We start from the raw sequence: 27452 nt of genomic DNA on the forward strand, positions 1-27452 counted from the left end.
CCCTTATCTATTGCACAAAAGGCATTCATTAAAAAATAGTTTCCCTAAAAAACTAAAAAGTATTTATTCTCAGAAAATTACTTAGTCACACAACCACAACACAATATAATGGAATGTATCATTTAACACCAATTCCAATCACAATTTCACTGAAAACAATTTAAACAAACTACAATAAAGGAAACCTTTGCAAAAAATAAATAAATAAAATAAAAAAGACCCAGCTAATGCAAAAAATTACCAAGGGAGACAACACAGATGACAGAGAACATTTTAACCTCTGATCAACAATAAACCAGCTAATGCAAAAAATTACCAAGGGAGACAACACAGATGACAGAGAACATTTTAACCTCTGATCAACAATAAACATTAAAGTCTCATAACAATATCAACTAACAACCGTCTACTGTATCATTAACCTCAAAAAGATAATCCATGAACATCTGTGGGAGGAAAGATGATCTCATTGGTGTACAGTTCTCAGACAAGGGAATGCTCCAAACCCTTTACCTTTTCAGCACAGTATTCCTGTTATAATGGACAATGATTTTTTTAAACACCTCTTAAGCCACACACATCAGTACATAAAAAAATAATAACACAGATCCAATAATAGTGAGTGATTAGAGCAATTTGAATATGGATTTGTTTCTTGCTCCCTATAATAATATCCTGATAAATACTTTGATTTCTATCTTGTGAAGGGACAAGTATCTATGATAGCATTATTATGTTCAGGCTAATGTTGTTGACACTTCTATAGTCCCTGCTATCTCTATGTTACTTAGAGGTGTTCCTAATACTGTGCCAAGGTCAATGTAGTGCCAGTTTACCTATAAGTATTAGCTTACAAAGGATAGTTTATGGAATTACCAATCCCTAATAAGAAAGGATTACTGTAAAGCATCAAAATCCAAGACTGTAGCCACAGCCCTTACAGACTGATTAATCCTTGATATATTCCAGGATGTACACCATTCTTGCACACTGATATGCAAACAAATAGAGAGGTAAAGAGTCACTGGATATGTATGAGGGAGTATTATGGATATCCAACACACCAACCATTTACACTTGGCTTTTTTGGAGATTTTTAAGTGTACAAAAAATAATTTGAGCTAAAGCACTTACTGGAGGGATTAAAGTGCATATCCTAACTAGAGTGCAGGACATCAACACTTCCTTTGTGCACCAACTCTCTCAGCTTCAGACTATACAAGTGCACAAAGACTCATAAAGAGTATATATATCTACCATTTTTATATACTGAGTGGAACCGAGTGTATTGAGTCAAGTTAATGGGTTATAGGAACAACTTCATACATCACAATCACAATACACATGCATACAATACATCAATCAACTTCCGTTAAACAGAAGCATCAGAAACAATAATTACCACTTACCCTTCTTCTAATACCTTGACTTCATATGAAGTCAAGGAAAACAAATGTGTGCTCCACATTACTAAATTATGTTTGTGCAGTTCTGGAACATGAAATAAATATCAAAGTACAAGAGAGAGACAATCAACAATTAGCTATATGTGCATTCTGTTTCCATGTTTTTACTAGGTAGGAGTGATCATTTGGCATCTACCCTCAAGATACGCTTAGCTACTCAATACTCATGTGCATTACTTAACTCCAGTAAGCTACAGTTTATTGTCAAATTACTATAAGAACTCAAGAACTCATGAATGGAATATAATGGCATCAAAGAATTGCATTGTGGGTTGGCACAAGAAAAAATACCCCCCATAAGTTGCCAAGGTTTCATTCATGTATAAAAATATCCTGTAAATCTGGAAAAGTGTGTCATATTCAAATAAAATGATATTAAAAATAGCCATATGTTCTGAGAAGCTATATCATTGATCTCAAAAATATAGTGGCTAAGGTGGTGCAATCAGAAAGCTGGTTCCCTGGACATCATATGGCTCACCTGAGCCAGCCAGGGATATAACCAGTGATACAACACACAAGCGTCAGCCAACCCTAGTATCAGCACCAATAATCCTCCTTATCATTAGTGACATGTTTCAGCAACATTCCAGTGACCACTGGAATGTGATAAAGTCCTCCTGTGGTGTGTTGAACCTTGAAGGACCTTTCCTCCACAGTGGTCTTAACTAGTGCGGATCCCTTAAGAGGAGTAGTGCTCAGGCATGACGTACGAGATGTCATCCCAAGGGTGGCGGTACAGACCTTGCTTCAGGCGCTTCTGGTCCAAATAGTGACCTGAAGGAACAAGAAGACATTTTCATCATTATACATATAAATATTAGTTTTTTTTTTTCCCATTCTCACTATATTTACTTGCCTACACATTGATAGTGGTTTGTTTGTTTTTTTCAGAAAAGAAGGCATTTGTATCACTATATGAATGAAAATGATCTTTCACTGTCTTTACTTTTCTATATCCAACATAGTTTATTTTCTCACAGGCAACATTATAAATTTCCTCTTTCTGTGTTCCTTTCTTAACTTCCTCTGAAGATTAATTGACTGACTGATTTAAGGGAAGGAATCAATGTAGTCATATGATACCAATACAAAATGTTCAAAAGTAAATAAAATGGCAGGATAAAATAATAATGATCATAAGAAAATTGTAGTATGATAAAAAAAAAAAAAGAAATGGGATTAAATCAAATGCCAAGAACCTGAATAAAATCATTCCTAAGCTTTCAAAGAACATGAAAGCATCACTCACCAATGAATCCCATGGAACGGCCAAGAACAAACAGTCCATTGATGGTTCCAATATTGATGTACTCTTCTGCCTCTTCCCTGTTGGTAAAGGAGTTCATTTTTATAAATGTGGGCTGTCTCCCAAAAAGAGAAATAGGCAAGACAAGGCACACAACTTCTACATTCACACTGCTTCACATTAATGTCTTGTCCCTTGCCAGTCACTGGAGAAGAGAAAGTAATCTTGGCCTCACTTTACGAGTATCAGCCACACAACATAGAAATACAAGGATGGGGATTCTTTAGTCTCTTTACTTTAATCCCTTTTAATTGCTGTGTATAACACACACTTAATGAAATATAATGGATAATAAAGAGAGGCTAAGAAGATCAAGCACATATGAAGAAATATGAGAAATAATACAAAAGGGAAAAGTCAGAAAATGGATAACTTCTTATTAATGATTCACAAGTAAGAGTCACAGCTTACCGAGTGAAGGAGCCAGAGTTACGCAGCAGGTCCACAAATGCCACACCAATCACGCCGTCGACATTAAGGATGAGGTTGGGCTTTTTGCTAGTAGTGATCTTCTCCACCTCAAGAGCATAGTCCAGCAGTGGTGTGGTAGGGAAGTCCTTCTTTACAAAGTTCTTAATGATCTCAACTCTCTTATCTGGATTATTCAGCTGCAAAAGGAAATTGGGTTTATTTGGTAAATTATAATATAATTTTACAATGTAAACAATAATTTTAGTGAATACATCTGACAATAGATGAGATAGTAAATGACTAAATTCTTAACATATTCTTAATATACATAGAGGAATCATCTTCTACATTAGACATTATTTACATTATGAGATGCTGACAAGTCATTTAACTTCTTGCAGCATCTTCATTCAATGTATACCTCATAAAGAGAAATAGAAAAGACAAGCTTTTTTTCTATGTAAATGAAGATGCCTTTTGCCACTCACCGACTTCACCCTGTGGCCAATACCCATGATCAGCTGTCCCTTCTTGCGCATGTCATTCACAAATTCCATTGGAAGAAGTCCTTTATCGAAAGCTTCACTGAACTGCCGAGCTGCACCATCCAAGGCACCTCCGAACCTGTCTCCCTGCAGCCAGTCAAGAAGAGGAGAGGTATTGTCAACAGTGTATTGAGTATGATGTGTTGGATATCTACCATATATAATTTATGTCTATTCCTGAGAACAACTGCAAAGGGATGAACACATCATAAGTATCTTAGGGAGGTGGTGGCGTAGTGGAAAAGGTTGTGAGTGTGGGATCAGGAAGACATACATGCATAAGTTCGAAAACCACCACGTACCGTCTTGAAACATCATCATTTGTCAAGTGGTTTAAAGTTACCTACATGTCACCATGATACCCAGGTTCTAGGTGGAGGTGTAATTGCCTTCCACCAAAGATGTGCTTGGGTGGTGATATGGGCCCTAATATGGGTACCACTGTAAATAAAATTGCCAACATCGCTAGTGGGTGGAAGCTGAACAGCGCTTCCCATGCATACTCTTCAAGTATACTTACAGGCACTATAGGCTACAACATGAAAAAAATAAATAAATAAAAATCTTGAATAATTTCTGTTTAAGTTATTTCCTTACTGTATAGTACACTTAGATTCTCTCATTTTCATCTCACTCATGTCCTTCACACAATCTAGCTCTGTACTTTCAATTCACTGGAGCTCTCCCTTTCAAATGAATTGCACAAATCAAACTATGCAATCCAGTACTAGTATAATGAAATTCCATGCAAGTTTCTGGTCATCCCAGCTAAAAACAGCATATTCTGCAGTGCCACTAAACACAAATTTATTGGAAACAAATAGTATGTGAGCTGTTATTACTAAATATGATCTTAACTTACAATGGTTAGGAGCCCAGATACAAGAGAAGACACCAGGTCCTTGCCAGCTCTGGTGCAGACAATAGTGTTGTGAGCGCCAGACACTGCTGGGCCATGGTCTGCCGTTACCATCAGACACATCTCCAAGAAGGTGGTGGCATAAGGAGGCAAACGCCGCTGGAACCATAGCAGTGACAATGTTCCTCCAATACCCAGACCTAGAAAAAAAAATATGTAGCTGGATTAAGCAATTCCACTAATCCATAAATCTTACAATAATGATCATAAAAGATGATTGGAAGAAGTTTCTTTAATGTAACATGTACCTTGCTCCAGAACGGCTGAAATGGGCATGCCAGCATAGAGCAGCTCCTGCCCACGCTCATCACTGATTGAAGTCATGAATGAAGCAGGTTTGCGGATCAGCCCCAGTTCCTGTGCAGGAGACATCACTGCCATTCATAAATTTGTATCCCCAATATTGCTTCAGGATTAGATCAATGAAAACAGCTGTAAAAGATTATCTAACTATTCCTGTACATAATGCATTGCTTTGTCTACAGACTATTTCTGAAACAGTAACTCTTCTCTTACATGGAAGAAAAAAAAAGGAAATATAAATGAAAAGATTCTGAAAGATCAAAAGACTGGATGAAAATACTAAATCAACCAAAGCCTGAGACTATTCAGCTACATTCTTTAAAGATTCAGTCTAGGCAAACAACTATCTGATACTACTAACAGATGTTTAATTATCTAAATTTCATGCCGAGTAATCAGGAAAAGCAAAAAAATCCGAAGTTCAAAAGTATTCCTCACATTATTAACCAACACAATACTGGACATCATTCAAGGGGAAGACAACTTACCCTGGCCCAACTGAAGTCCATAGGCACTGTAGGGGGAGGAACTTCTTCCTTGGGGACAATAACACCTTCTTGCAATAGCTTCTGGTAAACTTTTTTCACTTCCTGTTAGTGACAATACAAGATAAATCCTTAATAAGATACTCTACATGTGTTCTTAGCTATAACATTTGTCAGTGCACATCAACATATTGAATTTGTTATTGACTCAGAAGACAACTGAAACAGTAAGCAGTACACTCACCTCACCCAGCTCATCAAAACTAGATGGCACATGAGCTCCAGCTTGAGATAATGCCTTGTTCTTAGACACAGCTGTTTCCCGCTCAGCATTGGCACAGGCTCCAGCATGACCAAACTGTACCTCTGAACTAAACATTCCTGCACACATGGAGACATACACTCAATATAAGTTACTAATGGAACATAAATAAATATGATAACATTTCCCATAGTAAAAAATACAGAGCACAACACACAAAACACACACACACACACACACACACACACACACACACACACACACACACACACACACACACACACACACGAGAAAGAAGGGACCTAATAACAATGTATAAAATAGTCAATGGCATTGAAAAGATAGACAAGCAAGATCTGGTGCTGGTGGCAGATGAAGCTGGAAGGACAAGAGGACATGCAAAGATCAGGATGAGGCAGTGTGTGAAGGATATTGGAAAGTGCAGTTTTCCACGGTGGAAAAATGGAATGCAGGAGTGATTAATTTGTTACACCACATAATGTGCACAGCTTTAAAGAAAAATTAAATAAATGGAGATATGGAGACAGGACACTATGAGTCGTGCTTGAACCCTGTGCAATACAACTAGGTAAATGCACACACACACACACACACACACACACACACACACACACACACATGCACGCACCAGCACAGGTTCCTATGCACCAGGCAACGATGGGTTTGACAATTCTCTTTGTCTTGAGAGCCTCCACCACCTCATATTCCTCAACACCTCCAACTTCTCCAAGCAGAACTAGCATTTTCACCTGTAAGGAGGCAGTGAAGACATGTAAAGTCATCCTGATAGCAATAGTTACAGTAAATTTGATATATAACATCACAGTATCAAGGCAGTATAAGTAGCATTAAGTGACAAAAAGGCCCAAATGTACCTCAGGATTGTCATGGTAGCGAAGGAGATGGTCCATGAAGGTTGTTCCTGGGTAGCGATCACCTCCAATTGCCACGCCCTCATACACACCATCAGTGTTATGAGAAATGAGGTTATTGAGTTCATTGGACATGCCACCAGACCGAGACACATAGGCCACACTGTGGAGAGAAGGACTTAGTGCATCAGCACTGCAGGTAAAGATGAAAGGGAGCTTCTCAACTTCTCTCTCGTGAGAGAAGTAGCCAGGAATCAGCGTATCCTCTATGAGCAAATTTATAAAATGTGTTAAATAAAAAGCAATATTTCTGAAAAAACTGAGGTGAAATGATAATCCACATAATTCAAAGAAAAAAGAGAAATCTTCAGTGTACATAAACCATATAAAAGATCTGTCATTAATAAGTTTAATTTCCCAACTTATAGCAGTACACTCAACTGGCAATATATAACAAGCTTATGTAAAAAACATTCCTTTTTAATGAGAGACAGTACTGCAGTGGGTTTCCTCATGATCTATCTCACTACTGACCTGCCAGGACGGTACAATTTAGAGTGAAGGATGTTGTCCATCATGCCGCCAGTGTTGCCAATCTTGAAACAGCCAGGCTTGATTCCTCCCACAGTGGCAGGTCCGATAATAGATACACCCAACTCTGTTGCTTTCTTAATAAGGATACGGGTCATGTTTTCAGGGATGCCCTCTGCGATGATGGCAATTGTGCGGATCTGGGATAAAGAGGAAAATGAAGACTTTTCACAATCTAAACAAGTGAAACATTTGAAGACTTACTATATACCCTAAGATGTGAGAGTTACCAGTATATCAACAACCACTGAGTAAAACTGACCTGTGGGAAACCAAGGGTTTCAATGGTGGAGTCATAAGCAGAGCGGAGGGAGGCAAAATTGATCAAAACATCGGTTTCAGGATGTTTCTTCATTGCATCAGCCATGCTCTTGTACACTGCAAAGATAAATAATAAATACTGGATACAATCTAATTTAGTCAGCTGAGAGGAACAAAACCTTGAAAAATATTATAAACTAATAAATACAAATGTCTACCACTTGGGATAACTATGAATGAGTAATGATTACAGGATAGTTCTGATATATATATATATATATATATATATATATATATATATATATATATATATATATATATATATATATATATATATATATATATATATATATATATATATATATATATATATATATATATATATATACACACACACATATATATATATATATATATATATATATATATATATATATATATATATATATATATATATATATATATATATATATATATATATATATATACTGTATATGACTTGAAAAACAGGGCGTCTATAGCGTACACGATACAGAGAGAAGACCCACAAACGGTTATCTTCATTATATCCACTTCACAACGTTTAGGAAAGTACATAATCCATCTTCAGGTACAAAAGGCACTGTAAAACCACGTAACACGTAAAAAATTACCAGACGCAGTGGTCCAACAAGTTAGAAGAACAAGTAGCAGGACCACTGCGTCTGGTCATTTTTTTTTACGTGTTACGTGGTTTTACAGTGCCTTTTGTACCTGAAGATGGGATATGTACTTTCCCGAAACGTTGTGAAGTGGACATAATGAAGATAACCGTCCTTTTGTGGGTCTTCTCTCTCCTGTACCGTGTATAATATATATATATATATATATATATATATATATATATATATATATATATATATATATATATATATATATATATATATATATCACTTTAAGCTTCATTCAAGTTCCTTCATAATTTACCAGGAACAAGTATCTCCTTGTGTCCCCAGTAGAACTTCTGCTTGTGGTCACCAGTGAAGGGATACACCATGGCTGCCACAGAGGGCTCAGCACGAGAACACACAAAGTCAAAGTCCAGCATTCCCTGAGGATGAAGGAGAAAAATTAATTCAGTTACATTAATGCAATACTGTAGAAATAACCTTAACCTACTGATTTCCTGGGCAAAAATATGATGCTTTTTCAGATTATTATCAACACAGTGAAGGGATCAACAGTGATATCGAACCACTAAATTAATCTAAACATAACCCAGCACTCAAATAAACAACAATTAACATGGGAAGCCAAATGCTATGCTATCTTCTAACATAATACACAGAAGAGTGACTCTCACATGTAGACTTCAAGGACTACCATGTGTAGGACCAGGGGCTGCTACATGCAGGCTTGATGGTTTCTTGTAAATTCCCTTATTTTCTTATGTTATGTAGGTCATCTACAACCTTGTATGTCCCAAGGGAACAAATACTGGCCTCTTATCTTGTGTTTATTCACCTTGATAGAGGTCATAATGCAAACATGTAACCTTTTATCTTCCAGAGGAGCAAACTGTGTCCACCAATGCACAAAATGATTGGAAGTCATCACAAATTCAGCATACAAAGTACAAACCTGGACAGCTCGGGTCTGCATGCCCCAGATGATGGCCTTGGTGTTCTTGTGGAAGAGTTGTTTCGTATCCTTAGCTACCGGTGTCACAGTTGGACCTGAGGACTCACTCTTCCGCTCTGGCCGAGGAGACTGCTGTGGTGGGAGAGGAAGTTTGAGGTTCCTGTGGCAAAATAAGCAGCCCAATATCTAAACAAATGTTCATGTTAAGTCAATGGAGAGCTGTTAAGAAGGAACATCGATGCATCTGAGTTGTTTCACATAACAAGACCTCTCTGTTAATGACCAATCGCAGAAAACTCCAGAAACACTTCACTTGAACTTTTATATCTTTCTTTGTTTTATATACGAGTGCCCATTCCCACACAAGCAAGGTGGTATCCAAGAAAGAAGCAGAAAATTAAAGATACATCAATGCAAATAAATAAAGATGGTAATAAATAAAAAAAAGTAAAAAATAAGGTGTAATGAAAATAAACAATACACCCATTGCAGCTTTCATTTACATTCAAGTAATATCCCTCAATTTTGAGTGTATATATATATATATATATATATATATATATATATATATATATATATATATATATATATATATATATATATATATATATATATATATATATAGTTAGTCCACCATTTACCTTTCCAAGTTACATTAATTCAGTTTACTCAATTCAACATATCTTTCACTTTCCAGGTTCTTTAGTCTTCCAGGATCCAATGCTTTCTTAATACTATTTCTTCAGTCTCTGTTGCATACTCCCTTTAACCTTCTCTTTTCTGTTTGAAATCTTTTACTCCAATGCCCACTCATATAAGCACAACTATTCATCTTTTCTTCAATTGCTTTCGTCCACATACATTTGTATCAACCTCTTAAATATGATATTTTAGCCTCATATCACATAAGGTTCTTTCTTAATCATGTGTCACACTGAGTCTGCAGAGCCTTATCCTGCACTCATCTCCCTTTCTGCTTCTTTCTTGTTTAATGTTAAGTACAAACTTGCTCAAAGTAGGATTCTTTGCCTTCTATCCTAAACCCCTTAAGTGATCTCTGTATAACATGCACAAAATAGAAAGATGGATTAGTAATCTCACTTTGTTAGGATAAAATAGACATAATAAAGAAGAATCAACATATAATCACTTCAACAGAACATCATCATGACAGAACTAAGAAAAAACTAAGTAAAAATTCACTCTGCAAATAAAATATCTAGGCTATGTATACACTTTCTCTAGCGACATATAAGAACAGAGAAGCAATGATTAGGAAATAGAAACAAATATAGTTGGGGGAGATGAATTAAATCAAGATGATGAGCAGAGGATAAAGCAAGACACTTGACAATAAAAATTCATAAATATGATGCAGCACAGCCTAAGTGTACTAGTGGTAAAAATTACTTGACAGGGGTCTGGTGGGTGAGAGTCAGGGTATGAACACAGGACATGACATACAGGTCAGGTTATGCCAAAGCCTCGCAAATTTGTATACCCCTTTGAGATTTGATGAAAACATTTCCTTCAGATAAGATATTTCCACTGGAGGGCCCTACGGAAGAACAAAAGTCATGAACATCATCCAAATTCATCTTGCAAAGATCAAACAAAAATATATTAACACAGTTGTCTACAACAAAACCAAACAGCATAGCATTCCTGGCTAGAATATCTAAATACATCTAGAAATAAAGTTGGTAAAGATTTCCCTTGAAGCCACTATCCCATAACTACCTTCAATAGCTAAAGTTTCTTTAAAATATGTAGGTACACAGTCCTATTTTAAAAGGCTATCTTCACAAGAATATTTCCCAAAACAGACCTTTGTCCTTGGTAAGAAACTAATATCCCATTCCTTAACCTCAAGACCGCAACAAGGCATATAAATGGCTTACGGCTGTGTTCTGACCCCCAGGCAGGAGGAAGTTAGCTGTGTGGCTCTCGGCAGTTGGCTCCTTAGGGATGGGTCGTTTCCCAAGGGCCATGGAGACAATAGCTGTCATGTGAGTCTCATTACCAAACACAAAGACTGGGATGCCCAAAGTCTTGCCCACCTCCCTCATCACTCTGCAATTGAAAGAAAGTTGGAGTTAACACTTTTGAGTCATATGAACAAATATTTTATTACAAGATACTACATATGATTTGCATCAGCTAATGCAAAGACAACAATAAAGTGAAAAATCCTTAAGCAATTTTGAAAATGTAATTTCTTTGCAAAGTTTGATAAGAACAAACCAATGTTGGATACATAATACGAAAGGTATAAAGTGTGCAGTATTGTGGAACAAGAGGTCCTCAATGTAGAAACATAGTACAAGATGTAAAGAGGTGATGTCTAAACCCAACACCGAGGAAGTGACAATTCCCTTTCTAATAAATGTTGCATCTCCAGCACATCATCTTTGAAAGCTTACATGAAATAAGGAACTGAGACCAAAAGGCACCAGAAAGAACCACAGTCACACATCCTAACTGAACTACTCTACCTTAAGCCTTCCTGGTAGTTTGGACCAGCACGACGCACATAGATGCTGATCTTTCCTTCAATGAGCTTTGTCTGGTACTCCTGGAGGGCTCTCACGATGCCCTTGAAGGTGGCAGCTACATTGGTGAAGTTGGCAATTCCTCCACCTACAATAAGGATCTGAAGAAAACACACCAATGACAATCTATTCTTATACTGTATGTGGTAACTTGAAAAAAAATTCACATCTTCACTCCTAAGCTTCAAGTATGGGTCTAATCTATCTGTATACCAGGCTGGCAATCCAACATGAAGTGACCCAGAGAAGGCATTACACACTCACACAAACATCATTCACACTCTCAGCTGCATCAGTCAGAAATAGAAAGGGAAAACATCATAGCCAAAATACCACAGAAAATTAACATGAAAATTAACAGAGATAGGTAACATATACTTTGTTTAACACTATCATCTCAAACCAGGTCTGCCTTTGACATGGACTTCACCTTGCCATCAGGGTGCTTTTCCTTGGTCATGAGAGTCAGAATGGTCTTGGCATACTCATAGGTCTGCTGCTCAGAAGGTGCTCCAGAGTATTCTCCATAGTTGGCCAGCTCGGAGGCCCCACCCAACTCACAGATGGTGTCTGAGTAGATCACTGATGCACCGCCTCCAGCAACCATGGTCCAGATGCGTCCTTTCTCATTCAGGATGGTCAGCTGATAGAGCAGAGTAAGAAGTCATCAGTGAGCATTTTGTTATGATTTATTATTGATCAGTAAAGTGGATAATGTCACAAAGGATTTCACATCAAGGCCTATGAAGTGCATTAGTCTTGTTCATAAGGTCAACACATGAAGACAGTTTGTGTTTTGATATAAACATGTATAAATGGTTCCCTATTTGTTAAAGCAGCTTTTCTACCCTTATTTTTAGCTAGAGCAACATATCACCTCAAAGGATTTTAAAAGATAAATATCACAGGCTAAAGTTGGAACATATTAATTAAGCCACATTTCCTTTCTCAGCCCCACTCCATGTCTACCTCCTCATTCCCACTCCCTGTACAAGAAATTCATATTATGGCAAGAATTCAAAGATGTGATGAGCATTTATCAACAGATAGACATCCACTTTTCAGAATGAGAAAATTGGTCATTCATGGTTTTAACATTTGAATTAGAAATTGTAAAAGAGATTCAAATGAAGATTATACTCCATTCAGGATGTGAATCTTGTTGTTCAAAGATCCAACTTTATTTGCAAAATAAGTATATCATATTGTCAAAGCAAGTTCTGTTAAATTTCAATCAAAACATGAAAAATAACAAACCTTAAGTGATGCTCCACTCTTTGAATCCAAGTCAGCGATGAAAGCTTCCTCTGGCAGAGCATCTCGGCCGAATGGAGGAGGGTAGTTGATGTCACCCCACTTAGCCTTGCATAGGAACTCAGCAGTGGCATCTAGCTTAGCTGCTAGATCAAGGATGTAGATGTCATTGTCTGTGATCACCAGAGGGTTTATCTCAAGGTAAGTGAAGTACAGGTCGACGTACAGGTTATAGAGAGCCTTTATGAACACAGCAGCCTTCCTGTAGGGGTAAACAACATATTTATTACCTTGGCACAACTACAAAAGGGAACAATTTACTTGATATTCAATTGGGCATCATTACATACTCTTTTCGTGATCCCTTGAGGTGAACTAGCAAGGTGTCTTTGATCTGAGCTTCTGTAGGACGCTCATCAATGCCCAGCTCCAACTTGAGTGCCTTGGCATCCACATCTCCAATATCAACACCACCCTCATGTGTGAAGAGGAGAGTGTCCCCATGGCGGTGTGAGTAGATGCACACATAGGCTTCAGCATCTTGATCGTGGGGCACAAAAGGTTCGATGATGAAGTTACGTAGTTTTCCAACAGCTTTGCCCACCTAAAGCACAAGAAGGGAATCAGCAAATAATTATATATAACATTCTCTAACTAAATATTACACTGAAACACACAGTGGGAATCAGTAATTATATGGTGTCTAGCTAGGTATACACCACACCAGATTAAAGCACAAAGAGGGAATTGACAAGCAATTTATGATGTTGCTCGCTATCTATATACAGACAGATACATGAGGAGGCAATCGGCAAACAATATTTTACTAGTGCTGGTTATCTACGTATATACCAGGCAATCATTTTTATATATTTATTTGTATTTAATCTATTTAATTTCATTTACAGGTCTACACCATAAAAGAACTGAAATATTTTGCATCTCAATTCTTTATTGAATTCTCGGGATATGTTCCTTCCATTGTAAATATGTAATGCATTATTTTGAGTTGTTATGAGTGGTGTATAGATAACCGTATTTCACTTTCAAAAGAAATTTATGATATAAAAAAAGAACTTCATTGACTGATCTGACTGATATATTCTTCCTATATTAATATTGTTTTACTCCTGATATTAAACATCCTGTAATTTTGAAGGAAATGTTTAAGACTAAGGGCAACAAAAGTCTGAGAAAAGCCCAGCAAAAACTACCAGTATCCAAAGAGTAGTCCAAGAGAATCATCAAAAAGGAGGAAAAATGTCTGCAGCCCCTTAATCCAATCACTTATAGTCAGACACTCTCTCTCTCTCTCTTTCTCTCTCTCTCCACAAGTCTACACAGAATAAAAGTGGACTGAAGAGAAGGATGAGCATGTGGCTGAAAAAGGAGAGCTGTGGCATAGGCAGTGAAGTGTTACTGAGGAGGACGAAGATAAAAGGTTAAGAGGAATATGAAAAGCGGGCTATGAAAGGACGGAGAGTTATCTATGAGGAAAATAAGTTACATGTTGGAGGAGGAGGAGGAGGAGGAGGAGGAGGAGGAGGAGGAGGAGGAGGAGGAGGAGGAGGAGGAGGAGGAGGAGGAGGAGGAGGAGGAGGAGGATTACAAAAGAAAACTAAAAACCGATTTCCCAGTTTGTTTTCAATTGTCTAACTAAATTACCAAAATAATGAAGACCACTACAATAGAATGGTCCTTACAATAACTTTCATACCGTGTACAAAACTATCGCGGAATTTATGAAGGATACGAGGAGAGAGATGACAGGTAGGAAAAATGGTGATTGTATGAGTTGTGACACCGCAATAATAAAGGTCAAATGTCACTGGTTAAGGGTTAGGCGAGACCCAGTAACTTCTCTATGAACTAACCCAGGATATAATCAAACTCGCAACCACAGAACGCAAGAGGGGGAGGAGGAGGAAGAGGAGGAGATTGAAATGAGGACTAGATGAGGGGAAGTGGAGCAGGCTATAGAGTGAGAAGAAAGACATCAAAAGAGGGGAGGAGTAACCAGGAGAAAGTTGGTAGGAATGGGCTGCGCGCGGAGGGCGAGTAGGGTATGTCTGCTGGAGGGCAGACAAGAGGTTGGTAAGGTCATGAGGACCGGGGAGATGGCAAGACTTTAGACTGGAGAGTAGGCGGTGGGCGGACACAGGTAGGCGGGAGAGAGATGGGGAGGGTGTGGCCCAGATACTGAGAATCAATACTTCGAATGTTCGCCACACTAAACAAGTATTATGTCACGTGTTCCTTTCACGCGCCACGTGTGTATATGTGTGTGTTAGTGTTCCTAGGTTTTGCCTGTCTGGTGACAAAGGATATGTTTTCTGACACTCATGTTGTTACGTCATACACACAGAGAGAGAGAGAGAGAGAGAGAGAGCAGGGTGGTGCAGGGGCATTGGTGTGGGCGGGGTGGGGCGGGGTGTGGTCGGTCACCGATCAATACGACGACACGAGGCTTCTGAGGCAGAGCTTGTTACAGAGGAACGGCACCAATAATAAACATAATCTAATCAAACATCCTTTATTTCTTAGACAACACGCTCAATTAAAGAAGCTGGAATGAAGACGTTTGCAAGGTGACGGAGGAATGAGTCAGAAGGAAGAGGAGAGGAGAGATGTGGAAAATACGATGCGGTTACTCTGGCTAGGTAGAAATTGAAGAGGTACGTACGTAAATTGGAATACTCGTTCCTTATGGAAGAAATAGCACACAACTCCCTTTCCTTGTTTCCCACTCCCCACCATTGTCCTCTTTCTCCCTGCCTCGTCCTCCCTCATGACCTCTGTCCTTGCTCACGCCTGCCGGATACAGCGCGGTGCTTTCTCTTGCCGTCAAACACCCACTCACTTAGCACTGCGCGTCTGCCTCTACCTCATACAGAAGCATCGAAAGTAAGTTACACAGTATTTCACTTTTAAATGTTTGATATTGTACAGAATGAAACAGAAAAAAGTAGAAAAAGAAAGAAGAAAGAACGAGTGAGAGCAAATAAGAAAAGACAAGAGAAATGAATGAAAGAAAAAGACACCGATTAGTTCTACAACCTTCCCCACTTCGATTAATATTTTGAAATATCACAGTTAGAAAAAAATACATCTTTTTATGTATTTTTAAACACTTTTCCTTCACCGTTGTAACACTTAACTCGTAAGAAATTCCCCTTTGCATGATTACAGGATAAATTACACGTCTACTCCTAAACAAACACTCGCCACATTTCTAAACCACCAGCCTCACTAACACGTCCCTAGCTCTTCCCTGCTTCTCGTGGACATGATCGCCGAACATAATTAGATTTTTTGTCCGTGTTTACTTATGAGCGGTGGCGTCATGCGGGTTGGAAAGGATGGTGGTGGTCGTGGTGGAAAGAATGAAGGAATGGTGGTAGTGGTGGTGGAAAGGGATGAAGGAATGAAAAGAATGAAAGTGATGAAGTGGTGGTGGTGGTGGTGGTGGTGACAGTCGTATTTACTCACTCCATCATTTTTTTTCAAGTTTTTAACATTTTCCTTCTCTTCCAATTCCTCCTTCCTCCTCTTATCAAAAGTAACTTAATTCTCTCTCTCTCTCTCTCTCTCTCTCTCTCTCTCTCTCTCTCTCTCTCTCTCTCTCTCTCTCACTCTGTGTGTGTGTGTGTGTGTGTGTGTGTGTGTGTGTGTGTGTGTGTGTGTGTGTGTGTGTGTGTGTGTGTGTGTGTGTGTGTGTGTGTGTGTGTTTTCTGTCTTGGTTTCTTTTTCTTTCTTTATTTTCCAAGGAATTTTGTTTTTCAGAACTAAACTTTTTCTCCCTTTTTATTTTTGTACTCTTAATCGGACTCCTTCGCACGTAGCAAGAAAGAAAAAAACTTTACACGTAAAAAAAAAAAAATGGTTCGTTCCCGTGCAGCTGTTGCATGCGATCGTACAACCAGACTCAAACATTACTACAATGACTGGCAACTAAAGCGGCAAAAATCCAGCAGTTATGATGATTTTTTTTAACTTCTCTTTTGTGATTGGTATCTTAAGTTTTTTCCCTTTTCCTTTCTTTGTTGTCCTTTTTTTCTCTCTCTTTTTCTCTTTTGGCCAGAACTGCTAACAAAAGAAAAAAAAAGTAGAAGATCCTGGTGGAGGTCTCAAGGGGATGCAAGTACACTGGATTTCAAACCACGACATAACTATTGAGTCCTAACTAAGCTGTTTACTTTAGATGCACTATGCTCCACGTTAACTGTGGTACTAGAGGAAGACTAGTTGAAGCATTAAGAAACATGCATATACGTGTAACCCCCAATGACTACATGCAGGAGTGAATATCTTAACCATACTTACTATATTGCTAAAGAAAAGTAGCTACATAAGGAAGAAATACGTCTAGCCCTGATAGTACTATCATTTGTGGGAAGAGAGACGAACGAATACTTAAACCAACCATCTACTACTTCTCAAACGAATATTAGAGACATTGTAGCAAACCACTGTGATGCCAATAACCAACCACTCATCACTACTAAGCCACACACACACACACACACACACAAAAGGAGTGATGGAAAGTTTGACGCCGCAACAGACGACCACCACGAATAAAAAAGAATCACCTTCAGACCACCGGGTACAAGTGATCACGCCCGAAACACGTGTGACAGGAAGCTTTATCTCTTATCTTATCGCTGGCATTATCATAGACGCTGGCTCCTACAAATACCACGCGCGAAATGAAGCAACGACGTCACGTGAGGCTGAGCAGATAAGAGATAAGGCGAGAAAAGACTTGACACCTGAGGATAATTACTCAAGGTTCCTGAAGAGTCGTGACGGGGTGACGATGAGGCGAAAATCTGTCAAACGAGACGCTGCCGTGAATTGAGCATTATTTTCTTATTCAACCATTTTCTCCTTATTTCCTTTTTCCTTTTTTATATCACTTTCTTTTTCGATTTCCTACAAAGCAGTGATTATACGAGTGTCATTAATCTTCTAAAAACATCACCGGTATTATTACTATCATCATGTTTTGTCTTGCATATATGACTAGCTTGATAAGTGTACTGTACCGACGAAGGACACAAATATAAACTAATAAAATATGTCAACAGCCCTCGTAGTAAACAATAAATGAAATAATAAAAACTGTGATAATGTGTTTAAAATTATTCAACACTCCGTAAAGTTACAAAACAAACTTCCACTCATTCAGAAACCCATCAGTCTACTTAAAAACCACAACACCACCAACAACAACAACAACAAAAAGTCAAGGTCGCCCACAGACAGACAGCAGCAGCCAAAGTTACAACCTTTCTCCCCCTTCCCTCCCCTCTTCTCCCTGCATGCCGGCGGATTAGAGAATCTTGGAGGTCTGCCACAGTGCGAAAGGGAGACCTGTTAACGTGCAGTCCGTTGGCAAGGCGCTTCTCTTTCCCTTTCCCATCGTGGCTGTCACGAGTCTATTGGTTGACTGTAGCTAAGGAGACTAGACCCATGTACTTGTTGCATTCATACAGACGATAATGTAAATGCTCTTACTTGTTCAGCAGAGTTACGGATTAAAAATTACTAAGGTTTTGAACGAGTAAGTAATCTGCAGTCGATCAATCACTGTCAAGGACGGAGGGACGAGGGACAAAGAGGAGAAAAAGAGGCTCCCAGCTCTAATTACACACAAGGAAAGAAGGAAAACAAAGGAGATGAAAGGAAGACTAATACTGAGGAAAACTTATACGTGGTTGAAAATTGTAAAGGAAAGAAAAGAAAATACGTATATTGAGTTCTAGTGTGAAAGAAATGTGAAGAATTTATACTGAATAAAACGAAATATGAATGGTATTGTCACTAAATTAAATTTTTGTCACTCTGGCAGAAGAGACTTTCTGTTAAGTAATACACATGTTATTACTATCATCATTACTTCTTTTTAGGAGAATGGGGCAGGAAATTCTACGTAACAGTAAGATTAAGATTAGATAAGGGAATAAAATCACCATATCTCAGGTGGAAAAGGAGAAATAAGAAATATGTGAGGGAGGAGAAGAATGTTGGATATGTAGGTACAGTACTTACAAAAGATTACGCTGTACGAGGTGGTTGTGTTAGATTAGGAAAAATAAATAAATGAATAGATGAATAAACAAAAATCTAGTGGAAAATGAAAAATGAAAATGCATAGGATTGAGGAGGAGGATGCTGGACATATATATACGAAAAATAATAAACAATTAAACAAATGAATAAAGGAGGAAAGTAGAGGATAAAGACCAAAGAAACAACAGATGTATGCAATGAAGGAAGACATGCAGATGGTAAATATAATAACACAAGCTGAAGATGACAGTAAGATAGCGACGTCAGTCCTTTGTGGCAACTCTGACGAAACAGAAGGAAAAGAAAGACAAGCAGAGACCAGTAATGTTTTGCTAGATGATGAGCAAGGGTAATGCTGCAACGACTTCGAACAGGACGGAAGGAGAAGAAGCTAAGTAACAAAGTGTACAATAAGATGCCTCACCTGCTGATCCTTATTCATGCGTTCGTCCACCCAGCTCTGGACACCCGCCAGATCTGTGCCCACCTTGATGAGACCAAGCTTCCCGCGCCGCTTGATCAACTGGTCAGGCTTCACCACAAGCTTCTGCAACATGACGAGACAAACAGGTGTTAATAATTTCTTTGGTTCTATTTTTTTATCATGTCTTTTTCATCGTGCTTTTTTGGGGGTTGGGGTTTACACTGTTCTGTCTTCCTTTCCCTTTTCTCCCTTTTTTTAAATTCTCTCTCTCTCTCTCTCTCTCTCTCTCTCTCTCTCTCTCTCTCTCTCTCTCTCTCTCTCTCTCTCTCTCTCTCTCTCTCTCTCGTTTTGTTTCTTTTACTATGTATCTTCTACGCTCCGTCCTTCCCCTCTCAAATCCCTCTCTCTCTCTCTCTCTCTCTCTCTCTCTCTCTCTCTCTCTCTCTCTCTCTCTCTCTCTCTCTCTCTCTCACACTTTTCGTTTTGTTTTTTACTATGTCGTATCTTCTATGCTCCGTCTCTCTCTCTCTCTCTCTCTCTCTCTCTCTCTCTCTCTCTCTCTCTCTCTCTCTCTCTCTCTCTCTCTCTCCTCACTCATCAAGAACTTCAAACAAGAGCGACTACATCCACATTACCATGCAGCCCTCAAACACGATGCACACAGCTCGCTTGCAATTAGATGAACCCACAAACCTATGCAGATGAGATGCACTTTCCTGCAAATCAAATGCCGTCCTATACCCACAATCAAGACAACAGTATGAAAAGGGACTAAGAAGACAATCTCAAATATCCCATACGTAGATTGGGGATTCAAATTCTGGGATCTCTTAGTTGTGGGAGACCGAGTGCGATGTTTATTGAAGAGGAAACATTGTTAGTTCTCATAAAAGTTGGCAATGTAGCTTAACTTTATTGGTAATCTCTAATACCTGTGAGAAAATGAGGTGTTTACTATGGAAGGTAGCATGCACGCACCTCCGTACTGAGCCAGGGATGCTGCTGGACAAGATCACTCCATTTGGTGTCCTCCGTGACTGAGGCGAAGCGGCAAGTGGCAGACGCACCCGAAGGCAGGTGGTTGTTGAGCAGCGTCTTGCCCGTGGCCTCGCGGATCGCCTTTGCTGACATGCTGCTGGCTTCTGCGGCGAGGAAGGAGGATATATGAATGGGATGCACCATAGACCACTCTATGGGTGCACTGAAACGTGTATATTTAAATGTCTTTACGTTCCTTTAAATCTGTTTAATTTCAAATGTAATAAGACTTCGGTTTCTCACAGAAATATACACGGAATAAAAAAAAAAAAAAAAAAAAAAAACGAGACATGAAGAACATCCCAAACTGTCAATAATTATCTAGCTAAGATCGTACTGTTAGTTTTTCCCTTAAAGTTTTTCCTAATGATGATTTAACGCTAACACAATTTGATGAGAGCGGTGTAACTATCTGGCACCAAACCTGGCACTAATTTTTAAGGTGAAGAAAAGTGAGGAAAAGTACTGCGCTCTCCTATCAAACCACTCCAGACAGACCACGACGAGACCACCACTACAACGCTTTTCTTGTCTTCACTGTATCTGCACCACCGATACGTCTTATATCATCGCAACCGTAATTGTTATGTAAATTTACCGCACCACCGCTGACGCCATTAAAGTTGTTTCACACTGGTTGCAATGCTACGCTATGCTGCTTATGCTAAGTCAATCGCTTGTGTTACTTCGAATGGCCCTATTCACACTGCCAGCGAAGCTACGTGAGGGATGCTTCCCCGATTTTTCTCGGTATGCGTATCTTTGCGCACGCATTTGCAATAGTCACTTTGGGATTGCCGCCCAACCACCCGTGTTACATCCACTGAACCACTAGGAGTCTAGATGTAGGTGATGTCCTGCTTCTTTATATCTTGTTATGAGTGAAAGGACTTCTGTTAACTAAGCAGAAAATCTTACTGTTTAAATTTTCATGCACTTCCAGCTCTTAAACGCGATAATATTCACCACATTTTGGCCTGTTAACATTCGTTTCACGTGTATATATATATATATATATATATATATATATATATATATATATATATATATATATATATATATATATATATATATATATATACCAACTTTTTTTCTCTTCTCGTTCATGACTAAGATTCAATATCAGGAACTCTTCCTGTTCCTCACCATTGTTATTCACAGAAAAGAACTATAGAGAACAGTCTTCCATCGTTGTCACTATGACTGATTAAAAAACTACTTTAGTTAAAAAACTAAAGTAGTGTTCACACTACGTAACTTGTAGTGTGAACACTGGCACAGCAAGCACCGTTCCCGAGCGCTCACTGCAAAGCGTTGCTCAGAGCATCGCAACAAGTGTGAAACGGCTTTTGTTGTGTATTGAACCACCACTGTCAGCATTATTATTGTAACGCATCACCGCTGGCAGCATTATCAGTGTACCAATCTATCACTGAAGCCATTATTATTACAGAATCCCCACTAAAACATTGTTATTGTACCGAACCATTACTGATACTACAATTAATATACAGAAGCACCACCGATACCATTGTTGTATCAAGCATCTGCTAACTGTTATGGTAATATAACTCAAGGGCTCCAACCTTCTGCTGTGTTCTTCAGATCCCTGCTGCCTCTTGCTGTAGCTTCGCTAGTGGTATATTTGATGCTGCATGAATACACCCCGTGTGCAGACTGACTCTCGCGACCCCTGACTATCTGGTGCGAGCGCTAACAGCCCATTTTATCTGACACTTAGGTTTATGTGGAGTTTACAGCAGCGAACACAAAAGAAAGTGAAAGCAGATACTGAGAGATTATTGCGGTGGTTTGTGATGATGCCAGACAAAAAGGAATGCAGTGTGTGCACATGTAGTAGTAGTAGTAGTAGTAGTAGTAGTAGTAGTAGTAGTAGTAGTAGTAGTAGTAGTAGTAGTAGTAGTAGTAGTAGTAGTAGTAGTAGTAGTAGTAGTAGTAGTAGTAGTAGTAGTAGTAGTAGTAGTAGTAGTGTTGGAGGTACGTACAAGGGGGTTAAAGTTCACGTCCTCAAAGCTGCCTGTCCTTTTTTTTTTTCCTTTTTTCCGCATCCGTAGCTTGTAACTTTCTCTTACGTGTCGGCGGCTCTCTCTCTCTCTCTCTCTCTCTCTCTCTCTCTCTCTCTCTCTCTCTCTCTCTCTCTCTCTCTCTAGCAAAGATCCGCAATTTGACACACGATGAACTCTCACATGAACTGTTTTTCAAAGCTACACTATCATTAGTCAAGCTGCCACGGATGTTTTCTTCATAGAATCCTTGTCAAACTACCATTAAAATTACAAAAACAAGCTTCAGATACCAAACATTTCTCCTGAAGCTTTTGAGAGTACACGACTAGAACACAAATATGCTTGGGAATGCTGTCTTTAGCATTGCCATGAGGTTCGGTTCAATACTCCTTTACACTCGGCAGCGACGAGTGATTAAGACGCACGCACCTTGAAATTCCTCTTAGCTCCCTCTCGTTCGCTCTACACCTGGCTGGGCGGTGCGCTGGCTGGCCTGATGCACGCGCCGGTAAGCTGAGGGTGACTGACTGGCATTCTCACGCAGCAGCACAGAATAAGAGAATATTGATGGATCGTAGGCGTTTGATGACCGCCACTGTGTTACGTATAAACTCATGAAGTAAAAGTGAGTGCACTGGATGTGGTAGGATATAATGCAATGGAAAAAAAAAAAAGATACCTGGTCTATATAATAACAATAAGAACGCGAAGGCTAATGTATTGCATTTTGTCACGTTGAAAATTATTTCTTGCGGCATTAGTTCAGAATTTTGGTAACGCTAGCCTAAATATATGCGATTTGTAATAACAATAATTCAGATGTAATCTTTCTTGTACTGAAACGAAAATACACGATGGTAATGATCACTGAAAAATATTTTTTGTTACACTATGATCAGTAAGTATTGCTTGTGGCAGTGGCTTATCATATATCCATCACACTAGTTAGAGAGAGAGAGAGAGAGAGAGAGAGAGAGAGAGAGAGAGAGAGAGAGAGAGAGAGTAATTTATGATCTGGTAATAACTGTTTGTTTGTTCAAAATTATGAGTTAAAACTAATCGACACTAAAACGTGTTTTCATTTATCGATTAAAATAAACACATCTGTAGGTCATTTTGGCATGTTCATTATGTATAAGGATCTCTCTCTCTCTCTCTCTCTCTCTCTCTCTCTCTCTCTCTCTCTCTCTCTCTCTCTCTCTCTCTCCAGCATTTATACATTTCTTTACTGTTCACAATTTTTCTAATCTTGTCCTTTCATCTTAGGAGGGTCATTCCTTTTGTTTTCATACCACATTTAAAATACTATCCTCCAGCTCATCGTCTCCCGTTTTCTGTCTTCCCACTGCCTTCCATTCTCTCAAGGTGACCCAACCTTCTCAGGATGCAGCAATTCATCCCTTCTAGTTTTTTTTTTTTTTTTCTAACCCTTCTCAAGCATGACGAACATTCCAAGTACACGATTATTCCTTTAATGATGAATTTCCAATGCCCTTCAATTTCTTTGTTCTCATCTAAGCACACTTTTAATTCTCTTGATGTGTTTACAATATACTTTCATTCTTTCTTCCCGAACTTGCTTGCCAAATATTCCAATTATGTTTTTGTATTTCTTTTGATGTATTTTGTAATATTCTTTCATTCCTTTGCCGTTATCAATTTAATATGCCAAACATTCCAATTATATATATATATATATATATATATATATATATATATATATATATATATATATATATATATATATTATCACATGACACTTACGCTTACTAGTTCGATATATTCAAACTTATAGCTACTAATGCCAACATCCACACTTAGGAATGTAAATAACGAAGATAACTTTGATTAACGTAACTCTAATCTTTAAAAGATTCCATGCCAAATAACTATCATAATTATTCATCAATGTCACTCGCCACATTAATCTACCTCGTGTCCATAAAATTTGCTGTAAATAGTAACACATTTTTCCCCCTGCACCACCTTCCTAAAACTGGTTCGTTGAGATAGAGGGAGAAAAAAAAAAGCAAGGTCTACAGCTATGAGAATGTGGATTTCCTAACGGTACAAATCCCAACTCCACCGTTACTTAATTCATAAAAAGTTACACAGCCACAGAGCCTTCCCCATTCTTTTAGCCTATTCGGTTGTGTCTTTCCCATCCCGCCCACCAATCCATGACAGTAATACCACCACAACAAAACCCTAGCAGGAGGTTTTTAAAGATGCTTATCTCGGAAACACTGGGCAATTATTAGCACATGGGCTGGTAACATGCAAAAGAAAACAAAGGAGGAGGAGGAGGAGGAGGAGGAGGAGGAGGAGGAGGAGGAGGAGGAGTACAAATCCCTTCATCTAGTCTGTCTCCCTATCAACCTGTCTCGATCTCAGCTAATATTCCTAGCTCATATGCGATAAGCGTGTTGATGTATCAGACAAGTAAAAGTCTTATCAGACTGCTTTTTAAGCACTAGGAGTTCATTATGACACTGCACATGAATGAACGCTCATAATGCAGGCAAATGGCAAGAACGTTTGAATTTGATCATATTGCTGCCCAGTTTCTCCGTGAGGGAAGCTACGTTTATACGACTTGGCGATGTTTTGATGTTATTGTTGGAGTAAGTTGTTTCCGATTTTACATTTTTTGCATCACCCTAGCAACAGCTGTGAGCCAGCGACGCGCCACGTGCTAGCAAAGCAAATTACGATATGGTTTCCGACGATGCAAGACTCAATTATATCTTCACAAACTCGATGAAACAAGAATGCATTATAAACTACTAGGCATACAAGCTATATGTTTAAGGTATTGATTCAACACAATACATAATGAACATTATTAATAAGGTTATACGTTTGTGTGGTCCTGACCGATCACACGGGATTTGCACGTTCTACTATACATTTCAACGGTGGACAAACGGTGTTTTTTGCAGATATCTCCTAAACGAATCGTTGGATGAGTATGATATTTCAACACACTACCTGAACATCCGTTCGTAATTTATGGTTAACACACCACAGTGCTATATGTGTTATGTGAGGAGTTTACCGAGTGATATTACGCCTAATCCAGTCATCATATCAAAGGTGTTATACAGAATCGGACGAGTGTGGGGTACTCGTCTAACCCCACCACCACCACCACCCTGAAGAAACCCCAGACCACTCCTCTACCCCAGTATCGCATGACCCTCTTCTTCAATAGGTAGACAGTACGCAAAAAGAGTATCAACTTTTCCTAACAGTAGAAGGTCCAGGTCACAGGTAATTCCAGCACATGATGTTCACATGGTTGACCATAACGACTGCAAACATGGCTCTTCTATATACTACACGTAAACGTGCTGTTGTTCAGTAATTATCAACGTGAACCACTTCTTGCCTTCATGAAATTGTACCATACTCGTTAATAATCATATCTATACATGCACACTTACAGAACATTATAATGTATAAATACAGTGGTGGCAGAAGTAGGGCGGGACACAGGAGTGAGGGAGGCGAGCAGCTACGGAGAGGATATATATATATATATATATATATATATATATATATATATATATATATATATATATATATATATATATATATATATATATATATATATATATATATATATATGTCGAAAAAGATAATGCGGTTTTTCATCCCAGCAAAGCACTTGACTGCCAAGGTGAAGTCACAATCTTGTTATGCTAACTCGACTGATACTGCTAACAAGTTACTAGGCACGGCAAGCAATAGAATGAAATGATATAAAGATATAATGTATGTATGTATGTATATATATATATATATATATATATATATATATATATATATATATATATATATATATATATATATATATATATATATATATTTTTTTTTTATCTATTTATTCATTCCTGAGATGCTGACGCCTTGGACCGGAAAGAAAGTCTGTGTTATGGCGTTAAAAGGATTCGATGAAGAATCCAAAAAAATAGAAGGAAAGTGGTGGCTGGAGGGTCGGTATGGTAGGCGCGGTAAATGTCAACCACTCCGTCCAGACAGCGGCAGTACCAGACACTAACACTACCACCACCTCCACCACGGGGCACACATGAAGCGTGATAGTAGGGCTCTAGTTTACATCAACCATAATCCCATTCATCACTTTATGCGGCATGACTGACATTTCATGGCCACCGCCACTTTGGCACCACGATGTTGTGTGCGGTCCTCCTAACCCATACACTAACAGTTATCAATAAGCTGCTTTATTGTCAGTAATATATTAAGAATCCTATATCACTAACAGTTTGAAGCTTCCACGAAACCTTGACGTTGATGTGGACATGCGGTTTGTGAGGTCTTTCCCCTTTACTCGACTAACAGGCTTTCTGCTTGTGCGTGTGTGCCAGCGTCTTGCCTTTCATCCCTAACAAAGCTATTTCTTGAAATACCGCTCTCCATGCATAATATCCTCCCAATTAAGTGCTATTTATCCAACACCTTATCACAACAGTTCTTCCATCACTGCCTGGCTTCGATTGTTACATGATGTTCACTTAACCGAGGTCCAACGGTGCCTACTCCCAGACTGCCAGTGGTAAACTTTCTATCTGCTTTTTTTTTTTCTCTCTCTTTCTCCCGCAAGTACCGGTTTTGAAATGTGAAATGTTCCGATCACATGATATTAACACTCGAGGGTAACACATAAAGCAGAGGTACTCAGAGGTCTTACGTGTCTAACAAGGATAAATAAGTGACTGCCAAACGAATGGTGCAATACGTGGTATAATACAGGTGACAGGTGTTGTGCCAGCCCTTTAATAAAGCCGCGGACATCCCTCTCGCCTCGCCAGTATTGCCAGAGAAGCAGACGTACCTTAAACACTCAGCGGAAGGCAGTAGTGAAGATGGTGAGGTAAGCGGAGAGTGAGCAGCACGGGAATGTCTCTTATATTGTGGCGCGGTGAGTGGAGTGGAGCAACTCGCGCCACCGTGGTCTTACTCCCTCTGCCCATCCTATTGGCCGCCCGCC

The 27452-nt window shown here is 38.8% G+C and overlaps 1 protein-coding gene across 5 annotated transcripts; it reads right to left on the reverse strand.

Annotated features, from left to right (window-relative positions):
• Positions 1-39: 39 nt before the first annotated feature.
• Positions 40-27452, reverse strand: LOC123515388 (ATP-citrate synthase-like). Of its 5 annotated transcripts, none has more exons than XM_045273913.1 (23): positions 27297-27452; positions 20349-20512; positions 19371-19493; positions 13222-13475; positions 12875-13133; positions 12048-12260; positions 11561-11718; positions 10967-11138; positions 10567-10623; positions 9066-9197; positions 8412-8535; positions 7447-7562; positions 7128-7324; positions 6597-6756; positions 6350-6470; positions 5683-5819; positions 5442-5543; positions 4899-5007; positions 4594-4790; positions 3675-3818; positions 3187-3383; positions 2719-2795; positions 40-2243 (listed from the first exon to the last, which is right to left on the reverse strand). In XM_045273913.1, the coding sequence occupies exons 2-23, from the start codon at positions 20499-20501 to the stop codon at positions 2149-2151; spliced, it is 3297 nt and encodes a 1098-aa protein (XP_045129848.1). In that variant the 5' UTR covers positions 20502-20512; positions 27297-27452; the 3' UTR covers positions 40-2148. The 5 variants fall into 5 exon arrangements, with proteins under 5 accessions (XP_045129848.1, XP_045129849.1, XP_045129850.1 ...); XM_045273914.1 differs by lacking the exon at positions 27297-27452 and adding an exon at positions 22865-22979; XM_045273915.1 differs by lacking the exon at positions 27297-27452 and adding an exon at positions 21995-22127.

This window comes from Portunus trituberculatus, chromosome 39 (assembly GCF_017591435.1).
Source record: "Portunus trituberculatus isolate SZX2019 chromosome 39, ASM1759143v1, whole genome shotgun sequence".
Taxonomy (NCBI): Eukaryota; Metazoa; Arthropoda; class Malacostraca; order Decapoda; family Portunidae; genus Portunus; species Portunus trituberculatus.

Excerpts from the sequence above, each read along its gene's own strand:
- LOC123515388 (XM_045273913.1), bottom strand. The coding sequence starts at position 20,501 with ATGTCAGCAAAGGCGATCCGCGAGGCCACGGGCAAGACGCTGCTCAAC. Across the intron at positions 4,791-4,898 it reads TTCAGCCGTTCTGGAGCAAG|GTCTGGGTATTGGAGGAACA; the intron begins GTACATGTTACA and ends TTTTTTTTCTAG. Across the intron at positions 2,796-3,186 it reads AACTCTGGCTCCTTCACTCG|GGAAGAGGCAGAAGAGTACA; the intron begins GTAAGCTGTGAC and ends CTTTACCAACAG.